The sequence below is a fragment of the Gorilla gorilla genome, chromosome 1, assembly GCF_029281585.2.
Source record: "Gorilla gorilla gorilla isolate KB3781 chromosome 1, NHGRI_mGorGor1-v2.1_pri, whole genome shotgun sequence".
Lineage (NCBI taxonomy): Eukaryota > Metazoa > Chordata > Mammalia > Primates > Hominidae > Gorilla > Gorilla gorilla.
In genome coordinates, this window is record NC_073224.2 from 100,739,270 (window position 1) to 100,755,435 (window position 16,166).

At 53.7% G+C, this 16,166-nt stretch overlaps 2 protein-coding genes across 7 annotated transcripts in view; one reads left to right on the forward strand and one right to left on the reverse strand.

The window, feature by feature from the left end:
• Positions 1–4,437, reverse strand: part of LMNA (lamin A/C) — a 57,485-nt gene extending 53,048 nt beyond the window's left edge. For 2 of the 6 annotated variants that reach the window (XM_063694128.1, XM_063694131.1), the window contains exons 1-2: positions 4,337–4,437; positions 3,804–4,040 (exon numbers count right to left, since the gene is read on the reverse strand). The gene's annotated coding sequence lies outside the window, so the exon portion shown is untranslated. Of the gene's footprint in view, positions 1–3,803; positions 4,041–4,319 lie in introns of all 6 variants that reach the window. The other 4 variants (XM_063694119.1, XM_063694126.1, XM_063694125.1 and 1 more) reach the window with 3 other exon arrangements.
• Positions 4,438–4,517: 80 nt separating this feature from the next.
• Positions 4,518–14,977, forward strand: MEX3A (mex-3 RNA binding family member A). Its single transcript, XM_031010868.3, has 2 exons — positions 4,518–5,437; positions 9,311–14,977. Exons 1-2 carry the CDS (start codon positions 4,984–4,986, stop codon positions 10,417–10,419), a joined length of 1,563 nt encoding a protein of 520 aa, XP_030866728.1. The 5' UTR covers positions 4,518–4,983; the 3' UTR covers positions 10,420–14,977.
• The last annotated feature ends 1,189 nt before the right edge of the window (positions 14,978–16,166 follow it).

Here is a 16,166-nt window from a genome sequence, read left to right on the forward strand (position 1 = left end):
CAGAGGAAAGAAGGGATACAATTCCTAGCCGGGCGCGGTGGCTCACGCCTGTAATCCCAGTACTTTGGGAGGCCAAGGTGGGGGCGGATCACCTGAGGTCAGGAGTTCGAGACCAGCCTGGTCAAGATGGTGAAACCCCGTCTCTACTAAAAGTACAAGAATTAGCCAGGAGTGGTGGTGCATGCCTGTAATGCCAGCTACTCAGGAGGCTGAGGCAGGAGAATAGCTTGAACCCAGGAGGTGGAGGTTGCAGTGGGCCAAGATCGTGCCACTGCACTCCAGCCTGGCAACAGAGCGAGACTCTGTCTCAAAAGGAAAAAAAAAAGGAAGAAGAAGGGATACAACTCCAGACACAGACAAGCACACAGTCTGGATCATCCACCCCACTCCTCCCCCAACCTCCACAAGAATCCTGGACTCTCCACTGGGTCACCTTTCCTGCCCTGCAGCCTGGCTTGTGTGTGTGTATGTACTAAACAACTCAACAGGGTCCTTTGTTCCCCAGGCATGAGGCCAGAAGCCTGGCTTGTGTAAGAAAGACAGAAGAGAGAGAGAGAGAGAGAGAGAGAGAGAGAGACAGAGAGACAGAGAGAGAGAGAGTCAGAGGTCACCTGCATTCCAGGGCTTAACAGGAATTATTTTTAGAATTATTTGCTGTTTGTTTGGAATGACCTTATTTCAGCGAGTCTAGACCTAGAAGTGACTTCAAGTGACCTATGATGGGTCAGAATAAATCTCCTCCAGTGCCTGGCACATCCCAGGAGCTCAATAGGAAGTGGCTGGCTGAATGAATGAACGAATGAATGAAAATTCATGAAGACCACAATCTGGCTAAAGTCAACCACAAGGGGAGAACAACCAGGGCCAGGAAACTAAAACTGATTGAACACCTAAGATAGCCAGGCACTGTGTTAGGACCTTGGCTTATTTTATTTTATTTTTTGAGACGGAGTCTCCCTCTGTCGCCCAGGCTGGAGTGCAATGGCACAATCTTGGCTGCAACCTCTGCTTCCTGGTTCAAGCAACTCTCATGCCTCAGCTTCCCAAGTAGCTGCGATTACAGGTGTGCACCACCATGCCCAGCTAATTTTTGTATTTTTAGTAGAGACAGGGTTTTGCCATGTTGCCCAGGCTGGTCTCGAACTCGTGGCCTCAAGTGATTCACCCACCTTGGCCTCCCAAAGTGCTGGGATTACAGGAACGAGCCACCATGCCCTGCCAGACCTTGGCTTATTATTTCCATTTGAGAGATAAGGAAACTGAGGCTCAGCAATAAATGACTCCCCAAAGTGGCAGAATAAGCAGCATGTTTATCTTTGGAGACCTGCTCTTTCCTCCTGACACCATGAAGTTTTAAAAATGCAGTTACACTCAACATACCCCTATTGAGCCTCTGCTCTGGGCAGGGCTGCATGCTAGGTTCTGGGCAGCTAGGGTTGGGGACCATGATGAAGATGAGAGACATAGTGCTGTCCTCCAAAGTCCTGAAAGGGAGAAGTATGCCACCTCTACACCTTTCTGGTCATAAGGCAGAGAGTGGGGAGTATTGTTTAAGTAAGACCTTCTGCTCTCATTGCCATAATTCTGGATCAGGCAAGCGGGGAAAAGGAGAGCCTGTATACAGAAATCTACCTTCTCAGTTGAGGGAGGGGGTCTCCTGAACAAAGGAGGCCACCAGCCTCTGGGAGAGAGCGAAGGATTCGTAAAAAACACTCTGAGAATCCAGCTCTTCAAGGTGCCCACCCTGGGCCTCCTCTGCACCTGGGCACTCTCCTACATGATCTGCAGCACACACTCTCACATGTACACCATGCCACACATCTAACTGCATTTGCACACATATCCTTTGCCCTCCAGGTGCCAGGCTCACATCTGCTGTGAAGGAAATTTGTCTGGAGTCCCAGTGGGACCCTGAGGGTGGACATTAACTTACCCAGAGGGTTGATTCATTCTTGTTGGTGGGTCAGGGACGAAGTGGGTCCAGTAGGGACCCTGCCTCGCCCACCCCACCTTTCAGCCAGCCCCTTCTCCATTCAGCAGCTGGACCCTCCCCACTGACACATACTTGTTTCTGCCCTTTGTTTTCCTCCCTGGCCAAATCCCCAAGGCTTCTTTGGTCATTAACCTCCTGCTTTAATTAGCTTAGTGAGGAGGAAAGCAGAGGAAGGGCAAGTTCAGGGGGGGAGTCTGGGGGGAATCTCATTTCAGTGGGGACAGGAAGGCTCAGCCAGCTGGTGGCCCCACAAAAATGCCTAGCACACAATAAGTCCTATGCAACTGTTTGCTATTTCTATTTATGTGAAAGATAGTCACCTGGTCCACAAAGCAAAAACTTTCTCCCAAAGAGACCCCATGGTCCCCAGTACCACAGTCTCTGCAATCCAGGTTCCTGGGGCAGACAGAGGGGACAAGAGGCAGAAATAGCCCACTCTCCAGGGCCCTGTCTCTCCAATTCTTCCTCTTTCACTCTTGCTTGGTGGCAGTAGCATCAAATCCCACAATAAGGTTTACTGTTGATCTTATGTTAAATCCCCAGTCCAGGGGGCAAACTTCCCCAACTCCAGGACCCTCCCGGTTTCCTCAGTCAAGGTTCTCCTTCCCTGGATCTTCTGCCTAGCAAAGGAAAAAAATCCCTGCAGTGTGCCAACTGCCCCCCAACCTTCTGAGATCCTCAGCTCAGGTTCCAGCACTCCCATTAGTGTGCAAATTCACTCTTTCCAAGAAACAGTTTAGGGAACTGGACTAAACAGCTCAGCCCTCAAGGCCCCTCATTGCTAAGTCTGTGAAGTCAATTCATCTGTTTCCTTGCCTCTCAGCAGGACTTTATCTTACAAACTAGTTCAGATTTTTGTTTTTCAAGTCACTCCAGAAAAGGACACCTTACCACTGTGGCTCACCCACCCACTATTATAAAACTCTTTATGGAAGTTCTTCTTCTTCAAGTCTGACCTCGAGCCCTCAAGCTGCAGTGCCATCCCTTCTTCCCTTGGGAAAGATCCAGACATAAAAAGGGTGATATAAAATAAATGCAGAAAATATGGGGTAAAGGGAGAACAAAAAATTGCATTACACTCCACCTTCCTGAAACTCTAAAAGTGCCTAACTGTCCAAGCCTTAAAAACTTATTTTCATTCTCACCGAATTTCCGGAGTCAAACGGGACTGAATGGTTTTTTTTGTTTGTTTGTTTTGTTTTTGTTTTTTTGGTGGGGGGACGGAGTCTCACTCTGCGATCTAGACTCACTGCAACTTCCGCCTCCCGGGTTCAAGCAATTCTCCTCTCTCAGCCTCCTGAGTAGCTGGGACTACAAGCGTCTGCCACCATGCTCGGCTGATTTTTGTATTTTTAGTAGAGACGAGGTTTCACCTTGTTGGTCAGGCTGGTCTCGAACTCCTAACCTCAGGTGATCCACCCGCCTCGGCCTCCCAAAGTGCTGGGATTACAGGCGTGAGCCACCGCGCCCGGCCCTGAATAGGTTTTCAATGGGAGAGGGGTGGAGGAAACAGAGTGGAAATTACGATGAGTGCTAAAGAACAGATCACCCCAAGCTGTATTCACAGCCCAGGCCTGAAGGAAGCCTGGGTTCCCAGTCCATCCTGGTCTCTCCTCCCTCCTGTCATATCCAAAGCTCAAGGCCCTCACCCCAAACGGTTAAGTCACCCCAGGCCTTTAAGACTTTTCCTGCCTGCCCACTCTCCGTCCGACCCCCAGTTCTGTCCCTGCACTCCTTCAACCTCTGCACTTCATCACTCCACCGCCCTCCCGACCCCCTCCACCGAGCAGAAGGACGTGAACTAACTCACCTCCCAGTCGGTGCCTCTGAGATCTCCGAGACTGGGGGGGCGGGGGGCGGGCGAGGGGAGATGGCTTGCTGTTTAGGGATGAGGGGACCCCATCCTTTGCCAGGGGGTTCCAGCCCCAGCCTGGCAACCTTTCCTGGCCCCCACAACGCGCAGAGCCCAGCTCTGCCCCCATCGCTGCTGCGGGCTTTGTCTTCTCTGCCGAGAACCTCTCCCCGCGGCCGGGCTCCGGGATCGACTCTGGGAGAGCGGGAGGGGGAAGCGGAGAGTGAGCGCGGCAGGGAGTGGGGGAGAGGGGAGCGAGAGAGAAAGCCGCAGTGAGCGAGCGGGGACGGCTCCCGGCTCCCCGCCCCCGGCCCCCCCCCCTCATTTCCATAAAAAAGCGGGCCCCCAGGACCGGCCGGCGCGGGGCAGGAGCGGGTCCTGGGAGGGGGCGCGCGGCGTTAGCCAGCTTCATACCCGCTCTGTTTCCGCATACTACCCCTTCTCCCCGCACCCTCCCCTTAAAATATTAGGGACCTCGACTTCCATCCCACCCCTAGCTTGCCCCGGAGCTGCGAGGAAAGACCGAAGGCCACATCCCTATCCTCCTCGGGTCAAGGAATTTGTCCCCGCGCCCCCAAGGGCGGGAAACTACAACTCCCGGCATGCCCCGGGCGCCCCCGGCGCGCCCCCCTCCCGTCAGTTCCATGCTGCTCCATCCAGTTCATTTAAAACAAAAGAGTTTGAGCGCTGGAAGGGGCTGGGCTCTATTGGGGGCCACTGAGCGCCGCTCCCGGACTGGGGCTCGGTGCGGGAGGCTAACGGGGGCGCCTGGACAGCGGGGGGCTAGAGACTCCCAGGTCCGAGGCGGGAGGGGTGGGGGCAGAGATCCTGCAGCCCCCCGCCCCCCGTCACCCCCGGAGAGGAGAGGAGATCTGCTTTCTTGGTTTTGCTTCTCTTTCCCCCCACCCCCACCCCGGGGGCTGGGGCGAGGGGAGTCGGGTTACAGGGTGTTTGGGGAGGGGGGCTTAGGGGGAGGGTCTATCTTTCTATCTCGCTTTCTTCCCCCCTCCCCAGTTCTTTGTTCCCCCCTCCCCACACACCCCCTCCTCTCCTCTCCCCTCCCCTCCTCTCTCCTCTTTTCCCTTCCACCACCTCTCTCTCTCTCTCCCTCTCTCTCTCCCCCAGCTTTTGTTTCGCCATGCCTAGTCTAGTGGTATCTGGAATAATGGAAAGAAATGGGGGCTTTGGAGAACTAGGATGTTTCGGGGGAAGCGCTAAGGACCGAGGGCTGCTGGAAGACGAGCGCGCCCTTCAGCTGGCTCTCGATCAACTCTGCCTCCTGGGTTTGGGGGAGCCCCCCGCCCCCACGGCGGGCGAGGACGGGGGAGGTGGGGGGGGCGGCGCCCCCGCGCAGCCGGCCGCCCCCCCGCAGCCGGCCCCGCCGCCGCCGCCCGCGGCGCCCCCGGCCGCACCGACGGCGGCCCCCGCGGCGCAGACGCCCCAGCCCCCCACCGCCCCCAAAGGGGCGAGCGACGCCAAGCTCTGCGCTCTCTACAAAGAGGCCGAGCTGCGCCTGAAGGGCAGCAGCAACACCACGGAGTGTGTTCCCGTGCCCACCTCCGAGCACGTGGCCGAGATCGTGGGCAGGCAAGGTAAGCGGGGCGCCGGGACCACTGAGAGGGACTGTAGTGGGGGCACCCTCGTCCCTAGCGCGGAAAGTTCATTTCTTCCCTTCTTGCCCGCCTCCGGCTCTGTCCCTTCCCCACAAAGGGGGACCCGCCCCCTACCCTGATTTCCAAGTGCCACAAAGTTCCCTGTTACCCCTAGTCGGGACGGTTCTCCAGATCCTTCCTCCCCCAGGACTCTGCCTTTAGACAAAGAAATATCCTCGCACTGGAAGAGGGAAAGGGGAGGGGATCGGTCTCCCAATCCAGGGAGGCTGTCCTGAGGGGGTGTCCACTCCTAACCAGAAAAACTGACGGAATGTGCAAAGAGTTACTCAGAAGCCTGTACTCTGGTATCTGCTCCTAGGCTGGGGAGGGGGCATCCCTGGGGCCCCCAGCCGCCTGGAGTTACAGACTTTGGGGGAGACCTGGCCCTCGAAGCCAGACTGAGTATCTGTCTCTTTGTTGGGCTGAGTGTAGGAATGGAAGGGGGTGTGGCCCAGGGGAGGGTCCCAGACTGGGGAAGAGGCGGTGAGGGGGGCTGCTGAGAGGAGGGGGTCTTGTGGTCACCCACACCCCAAAGTTGGATTGTCTCTGGGGTTTTGGAAGGGGTGTCTCCAAGGAAGTGCTACGTCCTGGCTTGGACCTCTCCTCTTCCCTCTCTGGCTTTTGTTCTGGGCTGGCCACGGCCTTGGGCCAGAGGCCTAGAGAGGGGTCTCTGGTAGTGAAAGAGTAGGACAGGGTAGGAGGGGGAATGCTGGGGGGTAAGAAACCTTCACCTGGAAATTTGGTGGAGGGCGTGTGTCTGGGTGTGTTGGGAGGGGGTGCAGAATTAATCCAGCGTAGTATGTCTGGTACCACACCCTCTGCTGCTCCAGCATCCCTGGGTGGGTGAGTGGGGGTGTTGGTGAAGGTCCAAATTGAGCAGACGGGATCTTGGGGACCCTTCCCTCTCCTGGCTTCTCAAAGGAGAGTGGGGGGGGCAGGATTTGGAAATTGCAAAGAGGCTGGGCTGGGGAGGTGTGGGGTGGGGGAGGAGTGGGGGAGGAGCTGTCCCACAGTGGGGAACAATAGAGGAGCTGCATTCCGGCTGGGAGTGCGGGAGGAGGCCAGCTTCTGGCAGAGGAAAAGGGGAGGCGGGCCAGGGGGGCCCCTACTCCACATCCCACCTTATCCACTGGGAGTGCTGGGGGTTAGGGGGATTTCACGGAGAGATCCAGAATGGAGGAGGGGAAGATGCCACTCCCCTGCACAGCCCTCATCCCCCTGGGGCACTCCATCTCTTGAGATTTCTGATTTAGAAAGTTGGATTTCCTCTTGTCAGAAACTGGGGATCCAAAGCCCTGGAATTGGGTGGGGACGGACATTGCTATCTTTTCTTGGGTGTGGGGGTGGTCTTGGGAGGCCCCGGAATTTAATGGAGTCATTCTTTCCTCTTCTGCCTCCGCATCAGATGGGCTTGTCCCTCATAAAAGTAGGGGGATTTTTTATTCACAAAAGATAAGCCTGCCCCTCAGTCAAGTATATGGAAGTCCTCCCTCTTGTCTAACCTCCCTCCTCCTGCTGCAGTGTTAGTGCTCCTCTGTTTGACCTCTAGGAAGGTGAAGCCCAGTGGGTCTTCCCTTCAAGAGATGCTTCTTTGGGGTTGCAGAACCCAGGAAGAGACCCACCACCAGTTTTGCACCTCCAGGCCTCTAGCGTTTCTTCTTACTTGATGCCTTGGCCTGTCCTCCTCACCCCAACCCCAACCGCTAAAGATACCTAGCTCTCATTTAAGTTTTTGGACCCAAAACTTAGAGCCAGAACCCAGGTGCCCATCAAACGATATGTGAGTAGAAATGGTAGGAGAGGGGAGTTCACTGTTTTGTGACCCTCCATACCTCGAAAATAGAACAATCATTTACTGACATTAAAGCAGCAAGGATGTGGGCTGGACAACAGGTAGGACTTCATAACTGCCAAGAGGTCTGAAGACAAGAGGAAACAAGCAAATTCTCCTTCTTAAGGTCTTTTAAAAGTGAGGGGAGGGGGTAGGGCGTGGTGGCTTACACCTGTAATCCCAGCATTTTGGGAGGCCGAGGCGGGTGGATCACCTGAGGTCAGGAGTTCAAGACTAGCCTGGCCAACGTGGTGAAACCCCATCTCTACTAAAAATACAAAAAATTAGCTGGGCGTGGTGGCAGGTGCCTGTGATCCCAGCTACTCGGGAGGCTGAGGCAGGAGAATCGCTTGAACCCAGGAGGCAGAGGTTGCAGTGAGCCGAGATCATGCCACTGCACTCCAGCCTGGGTGACAGAGCAAGACTCCATCTCAAAAAAAAACAAACAAAAAAAGTGAGGGAGGGTCCCCCAACCTACTCTCTTCCCCTCACCCCCCAATCTGCCAGCGTTGAAGAAGCAGCCATCTGGAGTGGAGGAAGGAGGAAAAAATGAGCTCACCTCAGGTCTCAGGTTGGAGGGTTGGGGCAGAGGCAGAAAAGTAGGACCACTTGGTTTCGGTTGGAGAGAGAAGGGGAATAGTGAGTTGTGCTCAGAGAAGGGTGTGAGTGGGTCTATATGTGATTGGGGGTGAAAGTCATGGGTGCGGGTGTGTATAGGAATGTGCTGTTTGTGTGCTGGGGAGGATGGGGATGGACAGTAGGATGTATGAAAGGCCGAAACACAGGGACTTGATGTGTGTGTGAAAGAGGTGTATAAAAGTGTACATTAGATTGGCCCCATAAGTATTATTTAGATAAAGGCACACCTCTTAGGTACATGTGTGTGAACTCACACACGTGACGTGTGCTTCCCAAAAGGGTATGAGTCTTGGAAGCTCTGTGTGAAGCTAGGAGCAGGGAAGAGGAAGGTGGGTAAGGAGGAGAGGGACTTGTCCAGACCGCCAGGTCGGCAGCTTTTAGAAACAGAATAGCCCTTACTTTTCTCTCTAGCCTTCTCCCTCTTTGTCTCTCTTTGTCTCATTTTTCTTCTTTCTCTTCCTGCCTTTCCCTAACCTCCCAGCTTTAACTCACTTCTACTTCAAAGCAGGAGTGTGGGTCCAAAATACCTCTCCCTCACCGTACTCAGCCCCAGCCCAGCTCAGCTGTCTTGCCCCCAGGGGACAGGGGGACAAGAGTGACACGGGGTTGGGCGCTGTTCCCTCACACAGAAGTTTAACTCCATACTCCTCCTTTCCTCCTTGAGCTTATGATTGTCAGACCTTTCCCAGTCCCCTACACTCTACTCGTTGCTGCAAACTTGCTATGAATTTGAGGCCCGCTGAGAGAAACTACTGAGTGGAAGGCATGTGGGGCGGTCATAGAGCAGATAGACTTCAGTGGTCCCTGGGTAGTTTGGAGGACACTTTTAATGATCAAGGGTCAGATAAGTAGATTATGAGGTTACTGAGCACATTGGGGTTCTGTGGAAAGATCAGGGTCAGTGACAGATGTGGGGGGTGATTAAGTGGTTTGGAAGTTTGTGAGTAGCCAGGAATCAGTAGAGAAATTGAAGGAAGAGCAAATGTTGGGAGAAAGGAGTGTAGTTTGTGAATGGATTTGAGTTACCAGCTTGTATGGGAGGGTCAGTGATTATTTGGGGGTTTTGAAGAGTGAATGAATTTGGAGGGCCCTGAATGGAACTCAGGGAAAGTTAGTACATTTTGAAATCTGTGGCTGAGAGAGACATTAGGTACATCTGAGATCTGATAAATGGTTTCTTCAAGTCAGGGTGGACTGTGTGTGCAGCAGTGGGCATTTCAAAGGGTAGACTGAAGTGTTCCTGGGAGGCTAGGTATTTGGGTAAGGATCAGGAATTTATTGGTCCCAGCACAAACCTTGCTGTGTGCGTTTCTTTGTCTCTCTCCTTCCCCGCCCTATCCCAGGCTGCAAGATTAAGGCCTTGAGGGCCAAGACCAACACCTACATCAAGACACCGGTGAGGGGCGAGGAACCAGTGTTCATGGTGACAGGGCGACGGGAGGACGTGGCCACAGCCCGGCGGGAAATCATCTCAGCAGCGGAGCACTTCTCCATGATCCGTGCCTCCCGCAACAAGTCAGGTGCCGCCTTTGGTGTGGCTCCTGCTCTGCCCGGCCAGGTGACCATCCGTGTGCGGGTGCCCTACCGCGTGGTGGGGCTGGTGGTGGGCCCCAAAGGGGCAACCATCAAGCGCATCCAGCAGCAAACCAACACATACATTATCACACCAAGCCGTGACCGCGACCCCGTGTTCGAGATCACGGGTGCCCCAGGCAACGTGGAGCGTGCGCGCGAGGAGATCGAGACGCACATCGCGGTGCGCACTGGCAAGATCCTCGAGTACAACAATGAAAACGACTTCCTGGCGGGGAGCCCCGATGCAGCAATCGATAGCCGCTACTCCGACGCCTGGCGGGTGCACCAGCCCGGCTGCAAGCCCCTCTCCACCTTCCGGCAGAACAGCCTGGGCTGCATCGGCGAGTGCGGAGTGGACTCTGGCTTTGAGGCCCCACGCCTGGGTGAGCAGGGCGGGGACTTTGGCTACGGCGGGTACCTCTTTCCGGGCTATGGCGTGGGCAAGCAGGATGTGTACTACGGCGTGGCCGAGACTAGCCCCCCGCTGTGGGCGGGCCAGGAGAACGCCACGCCCACCTCCGTGCTCTTCTCCTCGGCCTCCTCCTCCTCCTCCTCTTCCGCCAAGGCCCGCGCTGGGCCCCCGGGCGCACACCGCTCCCCTGCCACTTCCGCGGGACCCGAGCTGGCCGGACTCCCGAGGCGCCCCCCGGGAGAGCCGCTCCAGGGCTTCTCTAAACTTGGTGGGGGCGGCCTGCGGAGCCCCGGCGGCGGGCGGGATTGCATGGTCTGCTTTGAGAGCGAAGTGACTGCCGCCCTTGTGCCCTGCGGACACAACCTGTTCTGCATGGAGTGTGCAGTACGCATCTGCGAGAGGACGGACCCAGAGTGTCCCGTCTGCCACATCACAGCCACGCAAGCCATCCGAATATTCTCCTAAGCCCCGTGCCCCATGCCTCCGGGGCCTACTCCACTGGGCCCACCCTGGACCTGTTTTCCACTAAAGCCTTTTGGAAAGCGGTGATTTGAGGGGCAAGGTGCTTAGACATACTCGCTCGCTGGGGAAGGGGGGAGGGAGGCAGTGGTGGCTGGAGGGTGCGCCACTTTCAGAGCCTCTGGTCACCCTGTCCTGGAAAGATTGGGAGGGGGCCAGACTGAAAATTTTACTAGAGTTACAACTCTGATACCTCAACACACCCTTAAATCTGGAAGCAGCTAAGAGAAACTTTTGTTTTGCCAGAGGTGGCCACTAAGGCATTCTGACGCCCTCTGCCCACCTCCCCCGCTGTGTGTCACTCCACCCCTTCTTCCGAGGAGGGGGTGGGTAAAAGGGAGAGGGAGAATTACCACCTGTATCTAGAGGTGCTCTTTGCAATCCCTAAGCCCTCTGGTCCTGACCTCCGACCTCCTAACATGACCCTTTACCTCCCACCCCCCCCCCCCATATCCTGTTTGGGAAACTGTCACCAGTTTCCAGCAGTGTAAGGGAGTTGGAGTCCTATCAGAAGTTGCATAGATCTTCTAGGGGTTGGGGAGAGAAGCATGTCAATCGTTTCTGTGGCTGAAAGGCTCAGAAGCCATCTGTCCCCACAAAGCTGGGCTAGAGGAATCTGGAGAGGAGTCCTCCTCTCTGCCCCCGTCCCCCGCAATGTTTCCCTTCACTCTCTCCGCCCATCTTCCCTTTCTTTGGGATCTTCCCTTTCCTCAACTCTTTCCTTTCCCTCCAGCTCTTTGCTTTGCTTTCTTTTGGTGGCTGTCACTCCCAGCTCTGTCTTGTTCCTTGTCTTTGTCTTTCTTCCCTTCCCCCTGCCCCTGCCCCTACCAGCCCAGCTTTGGGGACACCATCCTTCTGGGGAGAAGTAGGGGGAGGAATATTTGGATGGTCCCTCCATTCCTCTTCAGGCATCTGGAGGCCCTCTCCCCCACTCCTCCAAAGAAACATCTCAAGTTATTCATGGAATGTATCCCCATTCTCAGTGAAAATGTGAGGAGGGGACTAATACTGGGGTAAAGGGTCAAACCCCCACCTTCATCACTATGGGCATTATATTTAGGGAGTAGTTCTTGGGCTGGATTTTCTGGTTGTGGAAGTGGGGGCGCCAGAGTAGTGTGTCTGCTATTTAAAGGAGCAGGAAAGGGCGTGAGGCAGGAGGAGAGACTGGTGGAGGGAAGAGCTGCTCCTCCCATGCAGTGCCCGACTCCCTGCACCCCTCTCAACCTGACCTGAACCTTTATTGAATCCTTATTAGCTTGAATCCTTATTAGCTTGAATCCTCCATGCAAATCATGGAGTCTGTGTCCCACCCGATGTGGTTGAGGAGAAGCCAGGTCTTCAAAGAGGGGTCAGCCTGGGGCAAAGCAGGACTGGGGGGAGGTGGGCAGCAGGGCCTATTCTGAGAATCACATATTGTTACAGGCCTTGCACCCCCTTTGCTGCTTCCCTCCTGCTCATTTGGGGCTGCCACCAGCTCTCCACCCTCCTGGTTCCGCTGGCCGGGCCAAGAGAGGATGGAGGGATGGGAGTCCCAGGAGATCCTTGTAAATAGTGGGGTGGGACTGTTCTGAGTGATCACCCGAGCACTTAAAGCTCCAGAGTCCCATTCTTCCTGGATGGAGCAGGTGGAGGTGCAGAGGGGATTTCCTCTTCTCCTTCCTCCTGTCGAGAATTAACACCTCTCCACAGCCTTCCCCTCCAGAACACCAGCCAGGGAGGGGTGGGGAAGGAGGTCACAGCCAAGAAAACTGCCCTGTGACGACTTCCCTCCTTCCCGCCTATGTGAGCCATCCTGAGATGTCTGTACAATAGAAACCAAACCAAATGGGCACCCTCGGTTGCCGGGGGGCAGGTGGGGAGGGGGGTGGGAAGAAGGGATGTCTGTCTGTCGATCCCCCTCCCCCTCTCCACTCTTTACCCACAAAGGCAGAAGACTGTTACACTAGGGGGCTCAGCAAATTCAATCCCACCCTTACCAATTGAGCCAAACCTAGAAACAAACACAAAACACGAATAGTGAGAGACAAAATAGAGGAGAGAAAGAGAGCACGAGAGGGAGCGAGACAGGCGACCAACACAGAGGAGAGAAAACAAAAATAGCAAAAAAAAAAAAAAGCAGTTCTTTATAATTTAATATTCTATTTTAATAAAGGCGTTTATTACCATATAAATGTAGCAAAGAACCTGGGCTAATATGAAAAAAAAGACTTTTTATTAGGTAATTTATTATATGAAAAGGATATTTTATTTTATGATAAAGTGATCCTTAAAAAAATAAAAAAACTTTAGAAGGTTTAGAATATATGTAGGGAAAGAAGAAGAAAAAAATACATTTGTATTCAGAGTTAAATCTTAAAAAAAAAGTGTTTTTAATATATGTTTGGGTTTACGTTGCTTTTTTCCCCCACTTTTTTTTTGGGGAGGAATGTCATTTGCTTTTCTTGGGGGAGCATCCCGGGGGTGAATGGTGGAGAGAGGAGCTGGGGGAACCCGGTCCCTCCTGGGACCCTTCCAGTAGATTGGATTTCACTCCATGGACTCCTCCTCCCCTCTCCCCCTCCCCCTCAGGGGAGCCGGCAGAGCCAAACAAAGAAAGGGATTAACAAGAAAGGAAGAAGCTGTAGGACTAAGGACTGAGGATCCTGGGGTGTCCCCCACCACTTTCCCCTGCCCTGTCCTAGGGGCAAGTGAGGAGGGGGAATCCAGAATTAAGGCCTAGCAGGCCTATAGGAACCCTCAGAGATGTGTGAGATTTAAGAGATCTAGATTTTTTTTTAACCAAAAACAAGAGAGAAAGAGAAGAAAAAGAGAAACCGAGGGGTTTAAAAGAAAAGAATACTACAAAATAATAATTATTAATAATAATAATTCAAATTTATTTCATATAATCCTAGAGATGGAAAGAAACAATTACTAGTTACTTAGTAGACAATATTAAGATAGCTTAAAGTTTAGTAGCATTGAGGGCCCCTGGGTCCAGTAGAATGTATAAAAGTTGTAAGGAAAAGATAAATAGAGGAGGGAAGTGGCTGAGTCCACCCTGAGTTGCCCAATCTTCAGATACCAGGGTTGGAGCAGGTTGCTAGTTTAAGATTGGGAGCTTCCAGTCTGCTGGGGTTGATTCTGAGAATCCTTGGATTTTTAAATTGTAGGACAAAGAAATGAGGGGTTCATTTCCCAGGGTCTTGGAAAGGATGCACACTGATCATCTCAATAAGACAGGGGCTGGGTTGGGGGCAGCAGAGGAGACCAAGCACATTCACCTGCACCCCTAGTACCTGGGCAGCCCATACTCCAATGTGGTATGTCCCCTCCTGGGGCTCCCAGCTCAAACCCTCCCATGCCTGCTTCCCCCAGGCCTAACTGAGGAAGTCCTTCTTGAAGTGTGACCTCGGTCCACTTCTCTACAGATTGATTTAAGAGCCTGGGAAGTCATTCCACAAACAGACACACATGCACACACGCTTCTCACCTTCAGAGCTTCAAGAGCGCTGAGGCGATCAGTCCCCTACCCCTGTTCCCATCCAGCTTTCCACTTAGCTTTGACCTCCATGGCAGCAGTAGCAGTAACAATCTCAGTAATTGTTCTTTAAAGCTGACTCGTTCTTCACCTACTTGCAAAGTGCTTTCTTGTCTCATAAAAGTTAGATTCCAAGAAGGACTTCCCACGGAGTGGAGTGGAAACACTGTCCTTGAAGGCCTGGGAGAAAGGCATCCCCATGGGCACAGAGGCAGGGGAAAGGCACAGGGACTTTGGGTGACCCTAACCCTGACCCTCTGCTCCAGTTCACCTCCATCTATATGTGTTCAGGTAGGGGTCATCTACTGTACCCTGGCCTGGGAACACATTGCCCTCCCCACACAAAACTGGAGGGCTTGGCTTCTGCATGTGAGAAATCAACATTTTTAAAGCACTTGCCTTCTACCAACCCCAGCTTGCAATCACTGGGCCTTCCCCTCCTATCCAAGGGGGTGGAGGGGCCCCTTGGCTCTCCTTTTGGCAGGAGGAGCCTGCTTCATTACACCAATGACTCTGCCATGCCCCTCCCTGGCCCTAGACCCCAAACACATCTCCCTCTACCCAATTTACTCTTCTCGCCCCACCTAGGGACAGATTCCCCCTGCTCTTTTTGTCCTAGAAACCCCGCTAGTTTGGGATGGTAGCGTCTGGGGTGGGGAGGGCTTCCCCTTCCCCACTCGAGGGTGCGGGTGGGGAAGGGGGGGTGGGTGGAGACAGCCCTGGGGCAGGGAGGATGGTCTCTCCACTGTAGAAAGTAGAGTAGGATTGTGGTCAGACTTAATTTGAGGCATCTAGTGAAGACACGTACAAATCCACCAAGGAAAAAGATTTCAAAAGCAAAATAAAAGCGGGAAATAAAACAGACCCAAGAATAATCAAGTCAAAGTGATGTTGCACAAAATGCAGAGAAACCAAGAAGGGGGAGGGTTAATGTATTAAATGTGCTATTAAGAACTTAATTTTATTAAAAGTACTATTACTTAAGGCTCTGTCTTCGTTCTCTGCATGTGAGTCTGTGCCATCTTGGGGTGAGTGGGAGGATCTGGGTGGGGATTGCAGCTTGGGGTTTCCTCTAGTGTAGCTTTGGGCTCCCTACACACCTGTGAGTAGTGGATGTCTCTGGAGTTCCTTGCCACCCTTAAGCTCCCCCTTTCAGCTCTCCATAGCTCTGCTTGAGTCTCCAAGCTCTAATCCCCTGCCTTTTCTCTCCATTTACTCCCTTCTCTTCTTTGGAGGTGCAGTCAGGCCTTGTTCCACCCTGACCTGAAGAACAGGGGAAGGTGACTGGGCGCAGTGGCTCATGCCTGTAATCCCAGAACTCTGGGAGGCCGAGGTGGATGGATCGCTTAAGGCCAGGAGTTCAGGACCAGCCTGGGCAACATAGCGAGACCCTGTCTCTACCAAAAATACAGAAAATTAGCCAGGCATGGTAACACATGCCTGTAGTCCCAGCTAATCGGGAGGCTGAGGCAGGAAAATCACTTGAACCCAGGAGGCGGAAGTTGCAGTGAGCTGAGATCACGCCACTGCACTCCAGCCTGGGCAACAGAGTGAGACTCCATCTCAAAAAAAAAAAAAGAACAGGGGAAGGTGAGGCAGGGTGACAGAGATGCTACCTGGACAGCCATCTCCTACGCTCCATGGAGAGGGGGCAGAGAGCTAAGAGACAGGGACCCTCCCCATTTACCCCACCAGATTCAATCCATCCCTCTTCTTTGGGATCAGGAAGAAGACTGGAAGGGCTCAAGTTTGTAATCCTAGCACTTTAGGAGGCTGAGGCAGGCGGATCACCTGAGATCAGGAGTTTGAGAGCAGCCTGGCCAACATGGCAAAACCCCGTCTCTACTAAAAATACAAAAATTAGCCAAGTGTGGTGGCGGGCACCTGTAATCCCAGCTGAGGCTGAGGCAGGGAGAATTGCTTGAACCCGAGAGGTGGAAGTTTCAGTGAGTCGAGATCACACCACTGTACCCCAGCCTGGGCAACAGAGTGAGACTCCATCTCAAAAAAAAAAAAAAAAAGACTGGATGGAGGACTTGGACCTTCCACCTCTCAGGCTTAAAAACCCCTTCCCCAGTACACACCTACAGGACTGGCCCCGACTCCCTCTTCTCCCCTTGTATCTCCCACTGCCTCCTCCCCTTGCCCCTGGCATTGGAGTGACCTCAGTTCT

Excerpts from the sequence above, each read along its gene's own strand:
- MEX3A (XM_031010868.3), top strand. The coding sequence starts at position 4,984 with ATGCCTAGTCTAGTGGTATCTGGAATAATGGAAAGAAATGGGGGCTTT. Across the intron at positions 5,438-9,310 it reads CGAGATCGTGGGCAGGCAAG|GCTGCAAGATTAAGGCCTTG; the intron begins GTAAGCGGGGCG and ends GCCCTATCCCAG.